The 24056-nt window shown below is 41.4% G+C and overlaps 1 protein-coding gene across 1 annotated transcript; it reads left to right on the forward strand.

The window, feature by feature from the left end:
* Positions 1-1225: 1225 nt before the first annotated feature.
* Positions 1226-23983, forward strand: MKRN1 (makorin ring finger protein 1). Its single transcript, XM_052788897.1, has 8 exons — positions 1226-1471; positions 9232-9360; positions 13944-14170; positions 19601-19827; positions 20316-20530; positions 21238-21348; positions 21803-21941; positions 22376-23983. Exons 1-8 carry the CDS (start codon positions 1296-1298, stop codon positions 22586-22588), a joined length of 1437 nt encoding a protein of 478 aa, XP_052644857.1. The 5' UTR covers positions 1226-1295; the 3' UTR covers positions 22589-23983.
* Positions 23984-24056: the final 73 nt, after the last annotated feature.

Below are 24056 nucleotides of genomic sequence, written 5' to 3' on the forward strand. Positions count from 1 at the left end.
GTCCACCGAATCCTGTGAAGTCCAGCTTTTGGCCGTCTTTTTTTCTGACGCATACCTTCACCTTGGTTTGAAGTCTGTTACAATCTATATGTATACTTCACTGCCTTTTACTTTAGAGTTCTGTTTGCCCAGGTCACAGCACTGCATACTCCAGAAGGTGCCAGCAAGTGCATTCACATTACTTCATTTCTCAGGTCATTCAAGGGCACTTAAGTCATTGTTTCAAGGCAACCTGGAAACAGATTTACCTCTTCTGACCTCTCTAGTGCACTTCCTGAAGTCCTGCCATCTCGGGATGGCATCCTACTGTCTACTTTTAGAACGAAGTCTTAATTTCAGTATCTTCTGAAGTGACTGGCAACTTAAATATGTTTGATTTTTTAATACATTTTGAAATAGATGTGCAAAGTATCAGTAACACTGCACTGACAGACTTCTCTTTTCACCTTGCCCCTGCATCCCTGCTTCTCACTCTGCCTTTTCAGGCCGTGTCTAGTACTTGGCTTAAGACTCTTGGCAGTAGGAAGATAAGGGCATGATGCAGAGCAGGCAAACAGTAGTTTCACGAGCAGGATTTATTATGGCAGAAGGATGTAATGTTTCTCGCCCCAAATTAGCAGCACCGAGCTCTCCGGTGGCCTAGTGCCAGTTTTCGGTCAGGGCTTTCAGGGTGCCACTGGCTCGCTTTGCTCCCAACCCCCTCCCCGCCCGCAGCCGGCGCCACGTTGCCGTTACGTGTTCTCTCCAGAGCAAGGCCCGTTTCCCGCCCCTGACTAAGCCAGCCCAACCGGCGCAGCCCAGGCCGGCAGCTGGGCGTCTCTGAGGGCCCCACCCCGTCAGGCGAGCGCTGCCGCTCCTCGGGGCTGACTGGGGCGAGACGGCCTCCGAGGCCCGGCTGCCGGGCTCCGCCTGGGCCCGGTCCCCGCGGTGCGGCCCAGGTGCCCTTCCCCGGGCCGCGACCGAAGGCTCCGGCCCGCCGTTACGTCGCTGAGGCCGCGCGGGGACAACGGCAGGGCCGCGCGGCGGTAACGCCCGGCGCCCTCCCCCACCCGGCACGTTCCCGCCTGGACGTTCCCCTCCACCAATCGGAGCCGCTGTTCGGCTGGGGAAGGGAGGGGGGGCGGAGGGAAGGGGTGGAGCCGGCGCGCGCCTCAGCCGCCGCGCTGCCCGTTTGCCGCCCGGCCCGCGCTCCTCCCCGCCGCTGCCGCCCGGCTGCGCTCCGTCCGCCCGCCCGCCCGGCCGGAAGGATGTGCTCCCGGAAGTTCCGGTGCTGCCGCTGAGTGGGATAAACAGTAATGGCGGAGGCGGTGGCTCTGGGAACAACGGCGGGCGCCGCGGCGGCGGCGGCGGCAGCGGCCCTGGGAACATCCGCCGTCGCGGGAGCGACGGCCGCGGCCTTCGACTTCGCAGCCGTGCCGCCACCCGTCGTGGGGCCGGGAGGAGGCGGCTGGACCAAGCAGGTCACTTGCAGGTACGCGCTGTCGGCAGCCGGGGGGGGCGTGGGGGGGGGTGGCGGTAGCGGTGGCGGTCGCGACCGTCCCCGTCCCCCTCCCCCCCTCCCGCGCGGCGGCAGCGGCCGTTTCCCTCAGCCCTCCCCTCCCCCCACGGTCACGTACGCGCGGCCGCAGCGCCCCCTTCCCCCCCCGGCCCGCCCCGCCCCGCCCGGCGCCCCGGGGGAGGCCTGCGGCAAACTGCGCAGCTGGCCGGGCCGGGCCGCGCCGCGCCCTGCGGCGGCTCCGGGCGGAAACCGGCCGCGGCGGCGGGACTTGTGGGGGATGTAGTGTGGCGGCGGCGGCCCTTTGCCGGAAGTACCGGCTGGCGTCGAGCGCGCTGCGGGCCTAGTCTGCCAGAGCCGCGGGCTGGGGCGGCGTGGGCTGCGGCCTTTCTTCTGCCCTTGTGTTACGGGAAGGTGTTCCCTGCGGCTCTGCCGTGCAAATCGCGTGTGGCGTCCTCTCGCCTTCCCGGAGGAGTCGGAAGCCTCGCTGGCTCCTTATGAGATGCCGTGGGCGACTTTTTATTGTGTGAAAATATGCCCGCAGTGGTCGGTGTGAAGGAGACTGTAGAAGGGAAGTCCTGTAACCGCGTTCCAGAAAATGCGATAAAGCAGGAAATACCAAATCGTTTTAAGTTCTTGTCCGTTTGAATAAAAATTTTAAAATGGAAACGAATTCGTGATTGATATAGCAAGAATTACTTATTAAACCAGAGAATGGGAATAAGTCATGATAGGCTGCAAAATGTGAGGAGTGCTGCTACTTGTGTTAGTTAAGGTTCCGTATGCTGCGTCATTTTCTACTTGTATTTTCCTTTAAACTGTAGTTCTGATAAATCTTTTATATGGGGTTAAGCAAATCACACTGCATGTTGTAAAGCTTGCCAGATGGACTATTTTTAAATTTACACTGCTGCTCTGTTTGCAGGCTGAAAGGAATATAAAACAGTTTTGTGAATGTAGAAATATGTTACTTTATGTGAAAGCAAGTGGTAATCCAAGATTAGCATTAAGGAGCACCTGATCCTTTTTTTTCAATGATTATTTTTATTATTTAAATAAAATGGTAAACTACGTTTAACCTGAATATGCTTCTGAGCAAATACTTTTCAAGTCACTCTGAAGCAAAAAGGAACATCCCTTGGGCAGAAAGGGAAGAGGCTCTAGATCTTGATGTGAGCTCCGTCTCTCTTCTGCATATTTTTCCGTTTGTGCCAATTGCAGATTGAAATAGCAGTATTAAGAACCGTTGCTTGGCTTTCACAGGGATCTTCCTTGCTGTGTGTCTCTTTTGTGCTGTTAAGTATACCCTGCAGTATTTAACGCGTTCCTGTTAACTGTTGATCACTGTTTATTTTGGTTAATGCACTGTTAACGTGTCCATTTGAGAAGCGCTGTTTCTCAGCTCTCTCCCAGTACTTCTGCATACAAAGAGTCTTGCCTATGAATACCCGGGTTAATATTTGATGCATGGCAGTTAAACGTAGGCCAGTGACGAGGAAATGATCGGGTGTGATGCTTAGCTCGGCTTTTGAGTGAGCTGCAAGGGTATAGGTTAGTGCTCCCTCTATGCAGATTGCCTCGTAATTTCTGAAAATCGAAAGGCTCAATTAGGTGAAATGGATTGGTGATCTCTCTCTCTCTCTGCCCCCCCCCCCCCCCCCCCCCCGGTAACAGGCACAATAAATCAGTTTATTGAAGGTGGTGACTGCCGTAGTACAGAAGCAGTCAAGTTCATCAGTGTCATGCAGTGCAGTGAGTCTGTCTAACGAGCATATTTATTTACAAACACAGGACTAGTGGGAAGTTAAAGCTACTTTTTTGTAATGGTTAATGTGCTTTAATGTGAGCTTAAACAACGAGATCTGGGCTTTAGACCTAATGAACCTCTCCATTCTTTGTTCTTTTTGACAAATCCTCCTAGTTATCCCACGGCTTGCTTGCTTATTGTTTATTTTTACTAGGCCATTCAAGTTGTAGACAGAGTAGCTTTCCTCAGACTTGAAAGTGAAATTAACAATTCTGACTTGAGCTTCTGGGGATGTGTGATAAGAATTTTGTTTTTCTAAGTTTGGTTTCGATAGGATGTACTCATATTCAAGAAAATAATATACTATTAAATCTTGGTTTACCTTCATAAATGAGCTTGAGATTTTAACTGTGAGATGAAGGGGTTGAATTTTGAAATGCAGGGTTTTGATGTGATAGGTAGAGCAGTTTCTGTTTTGAGTAACAGAGCACAATTCTATTTGTTTATAGGCTTTATTTACTTGAATCTTCATACGGGTGACAGTAAATGCTGCCTGAAAAACTTCTGGGAGATAGTAGTCCCTTCAGTATAAAGACTTAGCACTTCATGGCTGGTGAAGGAATACTGCTGTTTTATCAGAACTGATAGTTTTAGAATTGGTAGAATAAGTTCTTGCTGCTCCTTTGAATACCTGATATGATAAATTGGTTGGTTAATGAGTTTTATTATACCAGTGTGATATCCTTGGGATGGATGATTGATACCTCAGAGTGAGAGACACAATGACTAAGATGAAGGACTTTGATTTCTCCTAGACGTCTAGTTTTGCAGATGTTGCCTTTCTGCTTTTCTTGCATCTAAATTTCAGAAGTCTCAGGGTGAAATGTAGGAATTCATCATGTTCCTTAAGAGATAACAAAAAATAATTTTCATACATTGCTTCTATGGTTTAGCAGTTTTCAATGCTTTTGTGGTGTGTAATAATGTATAATCTTTTAATCTGGAATAAACAGCAGGGGAATAAAACTGTAACTCTTAACTACTTTTTATTTAATATTCCGATCCTTTTGTTATTGATATGTTTGAAATAAGAAAAAGAATGGTGGTCCTTGCCAAGTTTCTCTGTCCTTCCAGGTTCAGATGGATACATAGTTTTATTGAGAAGTAGTATAACCAACATTGTTTTCCAAAGACTTGACACTGTTAGCTCCAGATACTTGTGTTTTCCAGATGTCATGCAATAATAGTTCAGGTCATCAAGTTGATGTAAATAGGTTACATTTCATTTGTTTGTTTAATAACTGAACATAAATAAAACCCTTAGCAACTAATTGGTGTATTTTGAGAGTTGTCCGTGTGTTTGTATCTTTGCTGCTCTTTCCGAAAAGAAAGACTTAGCTGTCTTTCAATGTGAGGAATCTGAATCCGTGAAGTATGCCTCCGTCATTCAGTGGAGCACTAGTGATAAGGTGTGGAGTGCAAACTTCTTAACAGCCTGCTTGTATTGCCCCTTTCTTAGCTGCTCTGTTCTGGATTCCCCACTAGCTTCGTGCTGAAGGAGGTTATGGAGAAGAACAGACAAGGAGATAAATGCTATTAAGACCTACTTTTTTTCTTTTCCTTTTTCTTAAGATTACTAACTCATGTAGAATTTAATCAGCTGCTCATGTGGCTGAACGCCCATGTGCTGTGCTAGAACAGGGTGCCTGGCCTCTTCTCTGGGAATTGTCAATCTCTGTATGGTGCCTGAAGAAGCTAATGACTGCAGTTGGCTATTATCCTCAGGTTCCCTGTCTGCCAGTCATGGCAATGTCTCAATTTTTGAAGGAGGCCTGTTGCTGGGTGTGACATTCTAATTCAGCAAAACCAGTAGTTAAATAAACAAAGTGGGGTTACCTGAAAGCAGAATTAAGTGGCCTTGAAGTAGAGAACAAACCACACCTGAATAAGCAAACCCATGGCAAGCTTCAAAAGCTATGGAAAGAAGTATTGCATATTGATTTCACTAATAGGATTACAGGGGTAAAGACTTAATATATAGAAGTACTAGCTTCTCTCAGATGCTTCCATGTTCAGGATTTTAGACTGCAGTTATATGTGTTTAACACTGCAGTGTCCTTTTGATAAAGGCATTGCACATTCTTTTTCTGTAGCTCATGGAAAGTAATAGAAGTAATATTATTCTAGCAATGGAAAACAATCTTCAGTAGATTATTATACTTTAAAGCATCATGGAAATCAGGGTCGTTGAAACCTGGATAAACTTGAAAATTTTAAGTATTCTAGTAAATCTGTTGTAGCACTTGTAACATCTGACCTCTCTCCAGTGGTTGGAATTCCAGGGAGTTGGAGACATGATTAGCTTTATGGCCTTGGGCAAGTGTTTCTTCTATACAGTTCCAAAAAATGCCCGCTGGATCTTGTCTACAACTTGAGACTTTTGGATGTGCAAAGCCTGATTTCTGTGACTTTAAGTACCCTGTGAAAATCAGGATGTGCTATTTTGATCAAGGCATCCGTAACTAGATGTGAGTTGAAATGTTTTTCGGTGATAAAATGCCAGTGCAGGCAACTACTATTTCTGTGTGGTTGTTCTGTGTGTTGGGATCACTCGTTTCGTACAGTCATGCAGTGAACCGAACTGGGGAGTTGATCTGGGTTTGGACCCCGATGAGTTCTCTGGTCTGGTTCCCCATGCAGCCTCACCAAATTACGCTAGTATATCTGGATAGGGAAGATGGAGAGGGTTGCTGCCAGAGTAAGTCCTTTTTTGGGTGACAGCATCATAGATGCTCAGAGAAAATCCAGCTACATACTTGTCTTGATCCAGTTTTACTTTTTCAGATGAAATTTAATGTATTCTCTGGGTACTTGACAGAATGCAAATTTCGGATATCCTTCTACATGTCACTGAGTGAGGCAGGTAACTCATATATTTCTCAGTTTTTAAGGATCCTTTTTTCCTGTAACCAGAAACAAGAGGCTGGTATTGCTGTTGTGTAAAGCTACAGTTAAATTGAATACTCTGTGTGTGTAAAGATATTGTCCAACAGAAGTTTTGTTACCTTTCACCAAAAGTAATGCATTCTGTTTATTTTTTGACATTACCAAAGCGTATTTTAGCCAAACACAGCAATTTCATGTGTGAAATGTTAAATTCTTTGTGACCTAAAAGTAAAAAACCCTACCTCTTGTCGGCTTGGGGGGAGTTGGTATAATCCTTAGAGAAACACATTTTTCTCTCCTCCCACCCCAGCCTTCTTGTTCAAATGAGGCAGAGCTTGCTGTGTAGGATTGCAGGCCTTTAAAAGTAACGTGTGAATTAAATTGAGCTTATGAGTGTTTCAGGTTTGGTTTTTTTCCCCTTATAGCCTACCATCTTGATGTAATAAATTGTGACAACTTTCAGAATTATGCAGAATCTGTATTTGCAGAGGATTTTCTAACATAAGCTGGGAAAGAAGGAACGGGACTTGGAGCCCTATTTCCTCTGTCTAACAAGCAGTGGGAGAGCCTGATTTTGAGGCTTACGTGTTCAGGGTAAGTTATGTTGACCAAGTACTTCCTGATGAAAGTCCTCACTTCAGGCTAATGCCTTTCTCTTAGTCGCTTATTTCAGCCATAGTGGTGTCCCAATGCTTTGTTGGCTTAAGTAGCAGCGTGGCTGTGCAGTGGGGCTGAACAGTGATCTGATCTAGATTAAAAATAACGATGGGGGCAGCAAAAGGAATGTCAGGTTACGTCTGAAGCTCTGTTCCCTGATCTGAGTCAGCAAGTGGCTATGAAATTGCGTGCCCCAGCAGGTGGGGGAAGCAATGCTGTGTGGAAATAAGCAAAGGGTGGAGATAACAGTTGTTAATAAGAACAAACGTTTAACAACCCGAATTGTTTTTTACCCTATTGGTGTGTGACTCTCGCTTCTTAAAAGCAAGCCAGAAATTCCAGTTATGTTCTGGTTCCACGAGTTCGTGGGTTGTTTATTTTTTTGGCTTTGAGGTGGGTTTGTTTGTGGGTGGGTTGGGAGGGGTGTGTGGGTGGTGGGGTTTTGGTGGTGTTTGGGTTTTTTTTTCTGCTTTTTTTTTTGTTCACAGTAGAGAGTGCTGTTTATGGAGTGGGTTTTTTTTGTTTTGTTTTTGTCACATCCTATTCCTGGTGTGTGCTGGCATAGCTGTTTGTGCAGCCACCTGGCAAACCTGACTAGGGTACTTGTCTCTCTGGGGACAATATCCTGCAGAGCCTCATCTTGGTCTTATACCACTTTTATGTAGGACCACGTTTCTTGCCTGGTTACTATGCGGCTACAGTGTACAGACAGGTGATTGTTTTGAGTGTGAATTGCAGCCTGATGGCAAGTGTCAGCTGGTGGTTTATAAAACCACTTTAGTTTTGGGGGGTTTTGTTTGTTTGTTTTTGTTCTTAGTACTTTGAATATACCGCTGGTTTTGCACATGGAAGGTTATCAGCCCTCTTAAGACTTGCCTCAGGTTTTAATAGATCCCTAGTACTGAGTTACAAATGTAGGTCTGCTTATGTCATTTGGTGAATTGTTTACTTCGATTTATCTGACTTCTTAAAAATACAGCAGACTAAGTACCTATGCCGAAGTTCATGCAATTCAATGAGTTGACACCTTTTAAGTCTAGGAATATTGACTTGAACATGCTGTTTTGTGAAGAGCTATCCTAATCTTAGTTTGGGCTGCTGAAAGATGATCCTTCTGTCTCTTGCGCTGGCTGTACTGCTGTGTGGCTGCACAGTCAGCTGGTCAGAGGACCTGGTTCTTCTGGCTGCGTAGGTGTGGTAGTACCAATGTGAAAGTGTGTAACAGGACGAGGGCAGGACTGCCCCTTTCAGCAGCAGGATAGGTTTAGAAGGGTGTAATCTGCATCTCAGTGTTCCCTGAAGTGGTGTTTTATAGGCAAGTGAAGAATTTGTATGAGACCTAAATCCTAAAAATTTTTATTGTTTACCAGGTCCTGATATTTCCAATGAGTTCAGAGTTTGCAACTTACTTGGTATCTGGGCCCACTGCTTCTTTTGTAAACTGAAGTGTTGGTAAACATGTTGATGGATTCAGTTCTTACATAGTGGTTAGTTTTGTTTTGGTTTTTTGGTTGGGGTTTTGGTTTTTTTTCCTTGGCTAGTACTTCTATGTTGATTGGGAAAGATGTACTTAAACTTGTATTTTCAATTGTAGGTTTGATGTGAGCATATTGAGTCTGAATAGTTACAGTACTTTAAAGAAGCTTGTGTCTTCTAGGTTTAAATTTCAACTAAATGGAAAATCACTGTTTGGTTTTCTTGAATTTGAGGATGCTCAATTAAACTCGTGTTATTTGACATGGCTGAAATTCAGTAAACTGCCCTCAAAAGCTTTGAAACTCCACTCAATTCTTCCAATATAGGCAGCACAGTACTGAAGCAGGGTGCTTCTACTGAGTATTTGGCTTCTATGGCAAAAACTAATGTGTATGTTTTGTCAAATGCAATTATCCATCATAAACATGTTTTGCATTCTTGGAGAGGAAATTACTTTTGATTGAACTATTTACAAATTCAAAATAGATTTAAGCCCTCAGGAAAATTGTTTAGGGTGTGGCTGATTTTGATTTTTGGATTCAGTGGTGGGCTTCTCTAAGGTTTTTGTTGGTGTCAGAACACAGGAGCTACAAGTAAAATTTTGTCCCCATCTACTTTGTCCAAGACTCTTCCTTCTCTGTGTCATAGCCCAGGATAAAGTTTGCTTCGCACGTTTTTTTTCAGGCATTTGTAAGCGTAAGTCCCTAAATGTGCAGTGGAGTTCACTGGAACAGTTAAGGCTTCATCTTTCAGATGTAATTTGTATGTTTATACTGGGACATGGTCCCATGAGTTGTTAGTGGTGTTCTTAATTCAGCATAGCTTGATTTATAGAATAATTTGTCATCCAGATACTTTGTTTACAGCCTCAGTGCCTCTCCTTAATTCACAGTAATCTTCTGTCTTGCAGATATTTCATGCATGGAGTTTGCAAGGAAGGAGACAACTGTCGCTACTCCCATGACCTCTCCACTAGTCAGTCTGCCATGGTGTGCAGGTATTATCAGCGAGGATGCTGTGCTTACGGAGATCGTTGCAGGTAAAGAAATGCATTTGACCATCTTGTAGGGGAGTAATTTCACTCTAAGTCCCCGAGAGCTCACAGAAAGATAGTAAATCTTAAAGTTTTCCTCTTTTGTGGCAACTTCAGAAATCTGTAAAAATAGCTTCTTTTCACAAACTGCCTTCTCTTGCTAAATACTATGGTGTTTGCTTTGCTATGGAAATAAATAGCAAAGGCAAGGCGAGAAGAAAACTGGTAAAAATGCTAGTTGTCAGTGTGTGTGGGATTTTTTGTTTGTTTGTTAATAACAAGAGTATATAAATTAATTGAAATCTGAGACTACATTCAAACTAGCTGAACTGATATAACTGAGTTACATTTGCTGAGTGGTCATAAAAGCCTGAACAGGTAAGATTTTTTTTTTTTTTTCCTGATTGTGTATGTCTCTTCAGGAATTGCTGCTCTGACACTTGAACTGCCAGTTTGGAAAAGTAACTTGAGTGTAGTCATGTAGGTTCTAAAATACTGCCTGTACAAAATGGCCCTACATTATGAAAACATAATATGACTTAACCTATACCCCTGAAATTATTAAAAAGAAGTGTGAAGAAAGGAAACGGGTGCTTTCCTAGTGTAGCAAAGCTTTACAAAGGCTTAGGGATGTTTGCATCATCTTAAGTTCACTTTATTAAAATTTATCAGGAGTTTTAACATTCTGTCTTGTTGCAGCTCTAATGCATGATTAAATATTTGCATGGTGACTTCATATGGTAGTTCATAGTTAGCTTTATTTTCATGTTTAATATATGGTTACTATGTATAAGAAAGATAACAAAAATAAGCCTCTCTGTAGCCTTGTATGTGCCAGTGTTGCCTTCTTGACCATGTAGATCAGTGGTCCCCAAACTTTTGATCGCGCACCCCATCAGTGAAAAATTTTTGAGCAGCCCCCCAATATATATATATTTATAGATTTTATATAGATATGTACTACTGTACTAATACATTATGTACAATATAAAACATACAACAAAAATCAGAATTTTAAGGATGTAATAAAGATGAAATAAACAATGCTTTATAAATATTTTATTAAGTCCAAAACAATTTTTGCTCTCACTAAAAGCATTATTAGTAACAATATTTTTTTACTGACACTAATGTTGATTGAATATGCTTCATTATTTTTTGAAATCTTAGTTTAACATTTTGTAATATGGCGATTTGAAGGTCTTGTTCTAAGTTCAGTTTATTTCAGTACTTAGTTTTAATGGCTGTCATAGCTGAAAAAGATCTTTCACAAAGATATGTAGATCCAAAAGGAAGAAGTGTTTTGTTGGCTGTGCTTACTAATGTGTGATACCCATTTTTCAATCCCATCTACCAATTGTGCAAAGATTTTTTGTTAAAATTTGGTTAGTAAATTTCCATCTTCGCCTGATGTCAATCAGCTGTTCTTGCAGACTAATTGGAAGGTGTTGCATTTTTATATTTTTAACAAATGGGTCCAAAACCTACTGAAACTCTTTGTTTGGAAGATTTTTTTTAAACATGTTAGAGAATTCTGTTTCCAGGTTTTTTAAATGTACAAGCTATTAGAGTTTTTTATAGTTGACACGCATCATTTTTGGCAACAAAATTGCATAATGGTGGAAATGTTTCAGAACAGCCATTTTCAAAATGTTGTCTCCATGCCTCAAGTTTCTTTCAAAAAGCAGTTACTTGTTCTTAAAGCATTGTCTTTACCTTGAAGGGACAGATTGAGTGTGTTTATTTTTTTGAGAATATTTGCTAGGTAGCATACTACTGACAGCGACTTGTCATCACAGAGGTGGTCAGCAAATTTGGAACACTTGTGTCTTTGTGAAAGAAAAATGCGTAACTCATCTTTGGCAACTTTTAAGTGCTTTACCATGAGATAACCAGCAAACCTCTGTGTACAGAAGATTTTCATGGTTGCTCTCTATCTCATAACAAAGTGTTGTAAAGATTGGACTATTTAAAGGTCTTGGTTTTTTAAAAATTAACTATATTGATGACACTCTGTAGCTCTTTGTGCACTTCTGGCTCCATCTTTGCTGCAATATCTTGCCTGTGAACCATGCAGTAAATGAATTTCTGGTGTGGTGCTATCTCTGTAACCTTACCCTGGAACCTTTTTTTTTTTTTGTAGTCAAAGCAGCAGCTCCATCAGTGGTTACACTTGGTTACAGTTTTTCCATAAAACATTGTTTTTATTAAAGAAGTAACTTACTGTTGAGAGTACATCTCCTCCAGTATGTCATTTTTTTTTTTTTAATTAAAGAAGTCATTTGTTGAGCATGTATCTCTTCTGGTACATCTTTTCTTTAGTGGCTCACAAAAAGTAGTTCTTCATGTATTTCATTATTGAAACAGAATGTAGCAAATATCATAAGCTGAGACATGTTAGAAATACCTGTACTTTCGTCCAACTGTACAGCAAACTTCCCACACTGCGAAATTTGTTCTAATGCTTGTTTCTTCACATCTTCAGCAGTGTTTTCTACGTGTTTCCCAACAGTATTTGCTGACAAAGGACTGTGTTTTACTTTGTCACCATATTGTTTTCCATGCATTATTTCAGTAATTTTTACCACAGCAGGAAGAACAAGTGGTCCAATGGTATGTAGCTTTTTGTCTTTTACTATTATATAAGAAGCCTCAAAAGATGCTTCTAAACATTTATTGTGAAGTTTTGTAAAGTACTAGATTGAGTATCGCATGACTTGAAACATCTCTGAAAAAATTGTAGAGATTTGTCTTCATGTTCTGGATCTTTAGATTTTAAATGTCTTGCTAACTGTGATGGCTTCATACCACAATAGACACTGAGGGCAAGGTTCACCATTAATAATAGTGGATGTAAATCCGTATTTCAAGTAGTCGTCTCAGTAATCTCGGATTTATTTATTCCCCCCTGCCAAGTTCTTTCAGATCTGATTAGGCTGGCATTGTCTTTACCTTGTAATGAAGAGCTTGTAGTAGGAGTAGGAGAAGTGTTAGTTCTGACATTTCCTTGTTGTTTGCTTGTGCTCACATTATCAGTGTTGTCATCCGTCCACAGTTTATTTGCAGGAATCTTTTTAAGCCACTTGTTTGTTTTGCCAGTTAATTTAGGTAAAACAAGATAATATAATCTGTCAGTCCATTTAATTGGGCACAAACAAACTGCAGTGTGTTGAAATATGCTGAAAGTGAGTGAACAAGTGAGGGTGCCACTGTCAACCCCGCTGCGTGGTGGAACACCTGCTCCTCCTTCAGGACACCTCGTGCATACCATATGTGGGACCCTCTGACATACAGACCGAATGAGGACACCGCTGTCAATCTGTGTGTTAAATATTAGTAAAACTTAATTCTTGGGTTTTTTTTAGAAAAAAGAAATATGACAAGAAGTTCTAGTATTTTCTTCCTGCACCCCAGTGGATTGTCTTGTGCACCCCTTAGGGTGCATGCATACCACTTGGAGACCACTGGTGTAGAGGTCTGAAGTTTTGACTTTTAAATTTGTGCTTCGTAGCTTCCTTAGGAGTTCAAAGCTGACATTTGGTTGGGAGCATCTCTTTAATGTGCGAGAACCATGAGACTTTGTTGTTTTCAGTCTGACACAAGGTAAATGAATCACAGTTGCTTAAAAGTTTTGTATGATGTCCAAAAATTCCCTCCCTTTATTCTTGAAATTCGTCGGCAAATATCTAAGACTTCAAAGGTACACCTGTAATTTATTTTCCCACGTAGTCTACTAGTTGCTGGAAGACAGATTTTTGAGGGAAATGGTGCTTTCCTGTTGCAAGTGGGATCAAAGGTAGGGCTCAAAGTGTTCCAAGCATCATTTTCCACAGTAAGTTGAAAGAGGCATTAGAAATAAGTAAAATTCAATATAAAATCTGAATAAGACAAGATGCTCAGATACAGAAAAGAATCACTTATTTTGGTGGGGATCTCTGGAGCCATACTGAAGACAGAGCCAGCCTAGGTCAGGTTGCCCAAAGGTATTGTCCAGTCACGTTCTGATTATCTGCAAGGATGAAGATCATGCAGCCTCTCTGGGCACCCATTCCAGTGTTTGACTACCCTCACAGTGAATTTTTTTCCTAACACCTAATTGTAACTTCTCATTTTGGACTTTTGTCTACTGGCTCTCATTGCTGCACCTTTGACAAGACTCTGGCTGCATCTTTCATGTGGCTTCCTACGAGGTAGTTGAAGACAGCAATATCTGCCCCTAGTCTTCTCTTTTTAAAGCTGAATGAACTAATTTATTTCATTTAGTAATACTGCACATGCATAATAGGTATGTGACCAATTTTGGACATAATTGAAGTTCATTCTATGTAAGTTAAGTAAAAACTGTGCATGCTGCTCAGTTTCCCCAAAAATCATGGATTACCTTCTGTTTCCTTAAGCAGTGCTGACATTACAAAAGTGGAAGCACATCTCTATAAAGGGTCATTAGTGGCTTTCTCTTTCAAGCCATTTCTAGGTCCTCCTTCAGAATAGTGTGTTTACATATTAATCAGTTTATTTCCGATATCTTGGGCTGCTTTATGGAGGTATCTTTTTGTGAAGAGTTGACATGATGTGTCTTAACTGTTTAGATATGAACATACCAAGCCACTGAAAGAGGAAGAAGTGACTGATGTGAATCCAGATGCAGAAGTTTATCCCTCAGTATCCTCAGACTTCGCATCACTCCCTGAAACGGTTGAAGAAATTATTGCTGAGATAGAAGATGAAAATATAGATCTGGCAGCTGCCGGAGTAGGTGCTGAAGACTGGGTGAACGCTGTAGAGTTTGTCCCTGGGCAGCCATACTGTGGACGTGGTAAGCTGATCATGGGATAACAGTAAATTTCTGTCATGGGTCAAGAATTTATATGTAGTCCGTTTATTTTAATGCTTTTGGTTTTGTTGAGTACAGCTATTCATATTTATTTATCACTTCATGTGATCTGTCCTTAACTTATGTTTAAATTTTCTGATGTGAATAGTCGGACCATTCCACGTCAGTTACTACTGCTGTCCTGATGTTCTGAAACCAGGTATACTTAAAGACAGTCTCTGCATAACTGTCTCCTTCTTGTCGTGGCTCTGAATGACTTGGAGAATCTCCTTTGAAGTTTAGTTTGCATATGTGATGGGAGAAGAAAATACTGGTGATGCAATTAATATCACTACTCTGGAAAGATAATCTGCTGCCTTTGTTTTGGGTTTTTTTTGCAGTCTCTTAAAGGTTTTTTTGGTGGAGGTACGGATTACTGTAGAATGAATGGAAGCCTAATGCTTGCTTTCATGAATCCCATGGCAATTCAGACCAGAAGTTGAAAATCATTTATTCTAGTTGCCTTTCTGAGACTTGATTTTCTGTTACTATGACAGGTCATGTTGAGAATGAGATTGAAGAAGCTCATCGTATGGACCAGACTGTTTAAGTAGCATACTTGTCATCTGCTTTCCCTGCAGAAAGATAGCCCAAGGACTTAAAATTTACATGAAAAGTAGGCTGAAGGTGTTTACTTTAGCATAATTTTTAATATTTGGCGCTCTAAAACTGAAGGCTTATGGCCGTGAGTATTCAGATAATTGTTTGAATCCAAAATAGACACCTTGCATCTAGAAAATTTTGAAGTTGTCATACAGTGCTCAGATTATACTTTTTGTCTCCCCAGCACTACTCAGATTCTCAGATCTGAAAAGAGAATTACCTTCTCAGTGTTACAGGGTGCTGCTGGAGCCTGCTCTGATCTGATTTGAGGAAGGGCGAAGAGGAAAGGAATGGTCAAGTGACATTAACATTTTGGTAGTGTTGAGAAGTTTGATTATGGAATTGTTTGGTGAATCTGTGACTTGGGTATAGTCCAAAGGAATGAAAACTTGTCTTCTACCTGTCAATATGTCACTGTCATAAAAGATACAGCTTCTGTGTTTGAGATAGAGGATCCCCTTTTTTAAATACTTTAATCAGAATAGAATAATTTAGATTGGAAGGGACCTCTAGATTTCATCTAGTTCATTTACTGCTCAAAGGAGGGTCTGCTATGTCAGGTTGCCAGGGGCTTTGTTTAGTTCAGTCTCTATCCTCAGACATGTTCAAAATGCCATAACCTTTGGCAGCTTTTGCAGTGTTTGACTTCTTCCACAAGGAAAAACTCTTTCCTAGTATGTGATTGGATTTTTCCCTGCCTCGGCTTGCCTTCTGTCTCTTGTCCTGTGCACACCTGAGAAGAGTCTGGCTTTGTGTTGTTTGTTGGGTTTTTTTTTTCCTTTCCTTTAAGTAGTTGAAGATAGCAATAAGATCGCTTCTTAAGCTGAACTAGTCCAGTTTCCTCAGTCTCTCTTCATGGGCTTCAGCCCCCTTAATGTCTGGGTGGCCTTCCACTGGAAGCATTTCGTTGCTAGTTTGAACAGCCAGAGGTCTTTTAAATACACCTACTCCTTACAGGAGAGCTGGTGCTTTCTCCTAAATTCCCAAAGCGCAAGAGCATTTCATTATACCTTTAACTCACTTAGTTTTACTGAAGCAGTTCCTTTTTCTAGGGGGTCAGGCTTATTTTTCGTGGAAACTTGTCGCTGCCACAGATAAAGTTAAGTAACATTCTCTTCTCTGAATCTTGTTTGAAATTCTCCGTTTTGTATCCTTTGAAATTTGATGTATTTTAATGTACAAACGTACTCTGCTGTTTCTGTTCTGAACAGCGCTACATGGTGCTAATTCCCATGGTGACTTCTTAAAAGCTGCATTTTGAAAACTTTATTTTTCTGGAGCCATTGTCTTTATTAAGCTATAAAAAATGAAGAACCTTGCTGTAGTGATCACAAACGTGTGCACGGTTCCACGGTATACGCTTTAAAGCCTTACATATTATTCTTGTCAAATGCCTGGAGAAATGTACAGGTACTTGGAAATTTTAAAATGGATCCTATTTCTCAAGATCAGCTAGAAGCCTGTGTGTTTTAAATTGTTTTACAAATGCTGAAGATTCAGGGTTGGCAGCTTAACCATGTGTAGCTTGGGCTATAATGCTCATCTTTTACTATGAGACAAGACATTCTGCTAATGCAGATGATTCTCTGATTTGGGACTAGACCTGATATCTTGAAGATGACCTCAAGGCCTAGCAAAGAAAATAGTGGTGATTCTTCAGATATTCACTTGTTTGATCTACAGCTGCACCACATTTCTGTATATGTTTTGCTGCTACTGCTGCTAGATGTTCTGGAATAATTGAGGGAGAGTGGAAAGGCAGAAATATAGGAAACACTCTGAATTGGGTGGCTGTTTCCTGCTGCTACAAGATGAATGTATTTGATGCTACAAAGTGTGTCCTGGAGTGAAAGCAGGTGGTGTGTGAATTGAAGGTAACAAACTATTTTTTTCACTTGTATGAATTTAACCTGTTGACTGTGAAATGGCAGTGAGAAGATAGGGATTGGGTCCACCTACTGGAGAATAGTGGTTTTGAAAACCGCAGACAGAATTGTAGAGGGTAAATGTTGCTCTATGAGGGATGTTTGATTTGGAACTACTGAGGCAATGATGTCTTGTGAGTTTCTCTAATTTTGCTTTCAAAGAGGTAGCAAAACTGTAGCAGATACAGTGCAGTAGATACAGCAGATATGCATGCAGGGCTTTAGGTTATGGAAGCTAAGATATTCAGAAGTGAAAATCCTAATTAATTTTTATTTCATAGAAATACAGCTCTTGCTGAGGGGAAGTGCTGGGACAGCACAGAAGACTGGGACTGGAAGACTAATGTCACTTCTAGCATGTTTTTCCCTCTCCAACACTCTCATAATGTAGAAGTACCCAGAGCCATTATTAAAGACTGACATTCATAGATCTGTATCTTCTTGTCTAGATGTCTATTCACTAAGAACTGGTTGTACTTTTTTGTGCAAGCATGGTATTGTGGACTGGGCTGGAATTTAGTAGCTGTACTGTGCTTGTTGACATAAGTAGTTGTTGTTGGTGGTGGCTTGTTTGTTTAAAGTAACAACTCTATACTTGTTTTGTGCCAAGATGTGAAGTTCTTCTCTCTCCTTTCGTGGACCAGCATAATAAATAAATGGGTTTCTAAGTCAGTCTCTGGAGGGGTAAGACTTCAGAGGCTTTATTCTCAAAGAACCTCAAGTAATAGAGTGGGGTTTGGGTTTTTTTGTTTTTGTTTTTTAAACAAATAAAACCCTTTTGAATAAAATTTTGACAAAAGATATGCTTGAGAGGAGTGCAGGTGACTGGAATTTTTTTCTGTTAAGAGGAGCTTGAAATGTGCCTCTTCTTTCCTTTGAAACTCAGCTGCATCTGTCTGTCTAGTAGGCTTCTGCTCATCCATGCTATGATCTACTAAACTTTCCTTCCTCAGTAAGGGTAAAACAAGATGTCAGAAGTCATGTGAAGCAACTAAGTAAAAAATCTGTAACAACATCAACTAGAAAAAACACTGGCAGAAATGACAGTCGAGGGAATAGAAACTGACTGGTAGTTGTGATTTTTGTTACTTCTTTTGGAAGTGGAGACCATGGATTTCAAAAGGGGGGGTGGGGGTGGAAATTTCCATTAATAAATACAAATTTTCATATTATGTTCAGCTATTCAGAAGAGTAGGTAGAGCCTAGTATATGGTTACTTGTTACTTTTCTTGGTGCCAGTTTACTAGAACTCATGGGGAAGAAGGGGTAATGAAGCTTTTTTGGTTGGAAATCTCTTACTGAAAAATGAGCAGGTTGACAGTTGACTTGCTACTCTGTCACTCACTTGCTTTTGAAAAGTATGTTTCTAGCAAACAGACTGATCCAAGATCAGTGTGAGTGACCTCTCAAGTCAGAGATGGTTCAAGAAGCAGACTTGAACTTACTTTGAGAGCCAATATTTTCCTATGCTAATCTTCAATATTTGCATATGCCCCAAAACTGTGAGCTCTGAGGGACCTGCTTTTTCTTTGCATGTCCAGAATCTAACAGGCTGATACATGCTTATTTTATCTCTTTGCTCCATGGGGATGAAAACTGTGTGAGTGTGCAGCCTCTCATTTTTGAGAAGGAGTCTGTCCTTTACTTTTACTGATCCAAGTATGCCTTTTATAGTTTTTGCTTACTTCTCCAAATCTAGTGCTCAAACAGCTTATGAAAGTTACACTTTCTTATAGCCTAGATGACTTTTTACTCTTGTAACAGCTACTGGTTATGTAAACGAAGTCCAGTTGCTTTTCTTCCTGGTGTTTATTCTGAATATAGTAATGCTTTCTTGTCCTCCTGTGTTTATTATGTCTTCAGTTTCAAACCGACTGCTTTTGTCTTATAACTTAGTTTATCATCCTACTTATGTAATTATTTCAAAAGGCTGTTTGGCTTGTGGTTACACAGACAAGCATATGTTCAAGAGGTACAGGGAGAAGTGTTAGGCAGCAGCTGTCTAAATGGGGAAGAGAAATGATGCAGATTTCAGTTCAGTTTAGAATTAGGTAAGGGAATTTACTTAAGGATTTTGCAAAACTGATGGCTAGCTTAGAATGCAATGAAAATATTCTGAATTTCAGTTCCTTAAAGCTAGGTTTACATGTCTGACTGACACCAGATATCTGTATAGGATAGGCTTTTTGGCAAATACCTAGAATCAAGTTAGTTTGAGAGGTGTGGACCCAGCTTTTTTGTCTGTCACGGAGATGCATGGGAGTCTAGAAGTGAAAGTCTGTTGTCCAGGCTGAACAACAACATGCTAATTAACCTGCACATAAGGAACTGCTGGTGTGGTGTTTCCATACTGGTGTTTTGTTATGCTGGATATACCTTTATTGCTTCAGCTGTGTAATTTCTGGGAAAAAGCCTGTTAACTTTAGCTGATGTGAAATTGATTCTCAAAGCAGTGATAGATTTGTAACCGTATTTAACTGTTGCTGAACCAGTTTTTATGAAAATGTACTTAACCTGCTGAGGACTAGCGAGATTTTTTTTTTCCAGTGCAGACTTAGGCTGTAAACGGATCTGAATCTGTCCACTGAAACCTTGATAGCTTTAGTCTTGTCTGGTTTGAAGGATGAAGAAATTGGTCATGCTTTCTTGAGTGGAAAAATAACTGTTAGTTCAGGTTGAGGGTATGTGAAACTTGGACTGAAATGAACCTTGGTTGTTTTTATTATTCTCTTTGGATAACTTGAGCAGGGTTACCCAAAGATTACTTTGCATTAAAACAGTGTATTCTTGTTCCCAGTGCTCTCAGTCTGAATTTATTGCTTACTGTCCTTAATTTTGTTTCCAGCTGCTCCTTCCTGCATTGAAGCACCCTTGCAGGAAATGGTGATTGAGGAAGAATATGAAAAGCAGCAAGTAGATGTGGAGATAAAGAAGGAGCTGTGCCCCTATGCTGCAGTAGGAGAATGTCGTTATGGAGAAAACTGCGTGTATATTCATGGGGATGTGTGTGATATGTGTGGACTGCAGGTCTTGCATCCAATTGATGCTGCACAGAGATCCGAGCACATAAAGGTAAGCAAACAACTGTCTGGTGTTAAACAGCTCTAAGTTATTGCTTCCTAGCTCCCCACAATCACTTGTCACTAGTTCCCTTTCATTTTAAGGTGCATGCAGGTCAGGCAGTGAATGAAATTCCTGTTGTAAACTGGACTGTTTCCTGTCAGGGCCATATTTAAAAGCAGCTGGGTTTCCTTATCTGTGCTGGGAGAGCAGTCTGCTTAAAGATACTAAAGCTTTTTTCTTTGCCTAGTAAAACTGGATGGTCTTTTAGATTGCCTTTCTCATGTTTAAAAGCAATGTCTGAAGAATGGAATTTGAACTCTGTATTGATTGTTCCCCTCCATCTGAGCAAGTTTGTTTTTTGGATAAAGATTTTTCAGCTTAATCATACTCCATTCATTATGCAAAACAGCAGAGTAAAACTGAGCTTGAAAACCTGCTTAGAGTTGACCAGGTGACCAGTTGTCTCTGGAGTTGTTTTCTTTGTTTCTCCTTTTCAGTCTTGCATTGAAGCTCACGAGAAGGACATGGAGCTTTCATTTGCCGTCCAGCGTAGTAAAGACATGGTGTGCGGGATATGCATGGAGGTGGTGTATGAAAAAGCTAATCCTAGTGAGCGCCGCTTTGGGATCCTCTCCAACTGCAGCCACACTTACTGTCTCAAGTGCATCCGCAAGTGGAGGAGTGCTAAACAATTTGAGAGCAAGATTATAAAGTGAGGCACTTTCCCATTTCGATTGTGCTTTGTTACTGTGGAAGAACTTAGTAACTTGTGACAACTTGCAACAGACTTCCAGATGCAGACTGCACAGAGACTGCATTAAATGCATACTAACTTTAGTTTGCAAGTGAAATAATTGTTAGGGATAACATGTACACTCTGATTTGGTTAATATGGATTAAGTTTGCAAAACTCAATTAATGGTAGAAAATAACTTTCATTTATTTAGTAGCATGTTGTCCAGTGGTTACTGTTTGTGTCTTGGACACCCAGCCAGGAATCAGAAAACAGATTAACCAGTTCAGAATGTATGCTTCTTAATTCATTACCGCCCTAGTTCATTAATCAGTTGACAAAACATTTTTCCATTTAAAGGCTGTTCTAAAAAAACAAAGTTCCAATCAAATAAATACAGAAATCAAACGAAAATAAATTTATTTAATTGTAAAGAAAAAGGAGTCTGTGTGAAGTGTTTTTTCAAGCTTTTCTGAGACAAGCTGACCAGCTGCCATTGCCATTGAGTTCTTGGAGAGTTTAGGTTATCGTCATGTGTAAGAGAGAGTCTAGATTGAAAAGCTCATACAGCAAGTGTGTGGGTACAATACATCTTTAAAGATGGATATATATGCCATGACTTGTAATCTAGGAGAGCGAGCGCCCTGTAATGTGGAATTTTGCAGCACAGTCTGTTCATTCCCCAGGTCCTGCCCAGAATGTCGGATCACATCTAACTTTGTCATTCCAAGTGAGTACTGGGTGGAGGAGAAGGAAGAGAAGCAGAAACTCATTCAGAAATACAAGGAGGCAATGAGGTATGAGCACTGCAGCCTTTTGTCAAGTTGAGACTGCAGAGATAAAGGCACACCTGGAGAAGAAGGGTGTTGATGTAAAGCCCTCTCACACCTCCTTTCCACCACCACGTGTGGAGTGCGTCCTTGCCTATCTGCCCACAGATGCATGCACCCACACAATCGCAAAGCTATTCCTATGTTCTTTGACCTCAGTCTTTCCCTTCTATAAGCAAAATGCTGGTGGTGTAGCCATAAGGTAGTACAAGCTTGTGCACTGCGAGCCGTCAGTGTCCCTATGCATGCATCGACCCACACACGTTGTGTAATTCATCATTTCTGCGCGTCGGTGTTAATACTGACAAAATACCTTCAGCTCCAAATGGTACCTGAGATCATTTTGGACTACAGGTAAATGCAATTCTGAAGTCTGGTTGGGGTCTGCTGTGAGTAAGGGTTGCGATATTTTCCTTTCCAGCAACAAGCCATGCAGGTATTTTGATGAAGGCCGTGGGAGCTGTCCATTTGGAGGGAACTGTTTTTACAAACATGCCTATCCTGATGGCCGCCGAGAGGAGCCACAGAGACCCAAAGTGGGAACATCAAGTAGATACCGGGTCAGTGCTGCTGTTTTTTGTCCTTCCTATACAGAGAGAGTGCAAGAGGGCTGTGCATTAATTCAGCTGCTTTGAGAAGAGAACAGGGAAATGTTGAAAATTTTTTTTTTTTTTTTTTACTTCTGATAGACCTCTGTAATGGTGAATTTGAAATAGGCTGTAGTCTAAAGTTTGTGAACGCTGGAGGCCAAGATGGAAAGAGTGAATTTTAAAAACTTTCCTAGTACACCAACATACTGAAGTAGAAATGTTGGGTAGCATTAATAGGGGTGTGTAAGGGTAAATTCTACTGGAGGTCAGTGTCTCCCTGAAAGAGAAACATGGTTTCTTGCATGTCAGGCAGTATGCTGGGGGCTGAACCTTGTCAGCCTCTGGGAAGACTCCTACCTTGTACCGCTTGGTCACCTGGGGAAATGTTTGTGTTCCACTTGCAGGCCCAGCGGAGGAATCGGTTCTGGGAGTTCATTGAGGAGCGAGAGAATGGTGATCCATTTGAGACCGACGAGGATGAGGTGGTGACCTTTGAGCTTGGTGAGATGTTGCTTATGCTGTTGGCAGCAGGAGGTGACGATGAGCTAACGGATTCCGAGGATGAGTGGGACTTGTTTCATGATGAGCTGGAAGATTACTATGACTTGGATCTATAGCACCTGTCAGCGGAGTGTGGACTGTCATCTTGGCTTCAGGCAGTAGCTATTACCTGTGGTGTTGTGGCAGTGCCTGTGTTTCTCCTAGGCAGGCCAATCAATTCCAGGTGCTGTTGTAATAACTTTTACCCAGGGTCTGTCTCTTCCCATCCCCTCCCACCCCAGGAGTGTTGTTTTTCCTCTGTTTAAACAAATAACAAGAAATAAATCTTTAAAATGTTAGTTTTTGTAAAAATGAATTTAACTGTCAAACAGTTAGGTTAGGTTTGTTGCTTCATCTGTGTACCCAACAGAGTTCACCCAGTTCCAGGGTTAAAGTGTTTACAGGACTTCCACACTCATTTTGAAGAGCCCAGATACAAAAATGAGCAGTGGCCATGCAGTGGGGATGTAAATTGGCTGATGGCCTTTCTTCTGTCTTTGTACCAATATTTCTGACTTGAGGCCAGATACAAATACTCTTTCTGGCATCAGCTCTGTTCCAGCCCCCTCATGTACACATCTTCATTTGTGATTTTGGTCTCTTGTTTACTTGCACATTACTATTACTACTGTGTAACCAGAACCAGGTGTGAACGTTCTGGGTTTTTACTGTGTTTAGCATGAAAGGAAAATGTCTTTGTGAAAGGAGAACTCTCTATGTGTATATACAGATAAATGTAGAGTTGGACCTCAAGGATGGGGAGACTCTGTGTAAGTTAAAAATAACAAAACCATCTTTCATCCCCTCTTGGTGCATGAAGTCTAGCCTCCAATTGGACATGAAACTGGTTTAGTGGTCTCAGCCCAGTCTGTGGCAGTGATCTTAACTATCGCTTAACTTAATAGATGGCACTCCCTAATACACCAGCTCTCTTTCATGTGTATGATTAGGGTTGTCCAGGAGCAGAAATCCAGTTAGCCAAGGTGGGGTCAGAGGAACACCAGAGAGGCCCCTTTAGCTTTATTGCTCTGTAAGTTTTAGAACTTGGTGTAACCACTTAAGCTGTGAGCTTCACTAGGGAATTGCTGTGCCTGTCAGCTGGTTTGAGGTACACGTGCCTCTCAGCATCTGAGTTGGGCAGGTTGCCTGGTAAAGCTGTTCAGTTTATGTGCGTTACTGCTTACAAAGGCAGTCATGCAGTTTCTGGCTGTAATTTGCATTGAGAAATTACTTCGCCACCAAAGCCCCAGCACAGGAATTTTAACCTTGCATTACATTATTGCTGTTTTTTATTGACTCGTGGATGCCCCGTGATCTGTTCTCCTGCTGCTCTTGTCCCCTAGACTGCCTCTCCTTTCACTTTTAAATGGAATGAGAAATTGTTCTGAGGTCTATAACGTATTGTTTTGCAGCTGCCTTTTGTAAGAAGCACTTTTCCCAAATAAAAAAAAATCAAAAAAATTAAACAAGAAGTCTGTCTGTTCTTTTAAGTTTGAAGCTTCTGTGTTTCAGCTTGATTGATTATTTTTGTGTGTGTTTCTGTAA

The sequence above is a fragment of the Harpia harpyja genome, chromosome 6 (assembly GCF_026419915.1).
Source record: "Harpia harpyja isolate bHarHar1 chromosome 6, bHarHar1 primary haplotype, whole genome shotgun sequence".
Classification (NCBI taxonomy): Eukaryota; Metazoa; Chordata; class Aves; order Accipitriformes; family Accipitridae; genus Harpia; species Harpia harpyja.

Excerpts from the sequence above, each read along its gene's own strand:
- MKRN1 (XM_052788897.1), top strand. The coding sequence starts at position 1,296 with ATGGCGGAGGCGGTGGCTCTGGGAACAACGGCGGGCGCCGCGGCGGCG. Across the intron at positions 9,361-13,943 it reads GCTTACGGAGATCGTTGCAG|ATATGAACATACCAAGCCAC; the intron begins GTAAAGAAATGC and ends TTAACTGTTTAG. Across the intron at positions 19,828-20,315 it reads AGAGATCCGAGCACATAAAG|TCTTGCATTGAAGCTCACGA; the intron begins GTAAGCAAACAA and ends TCTCCTTTTCAG.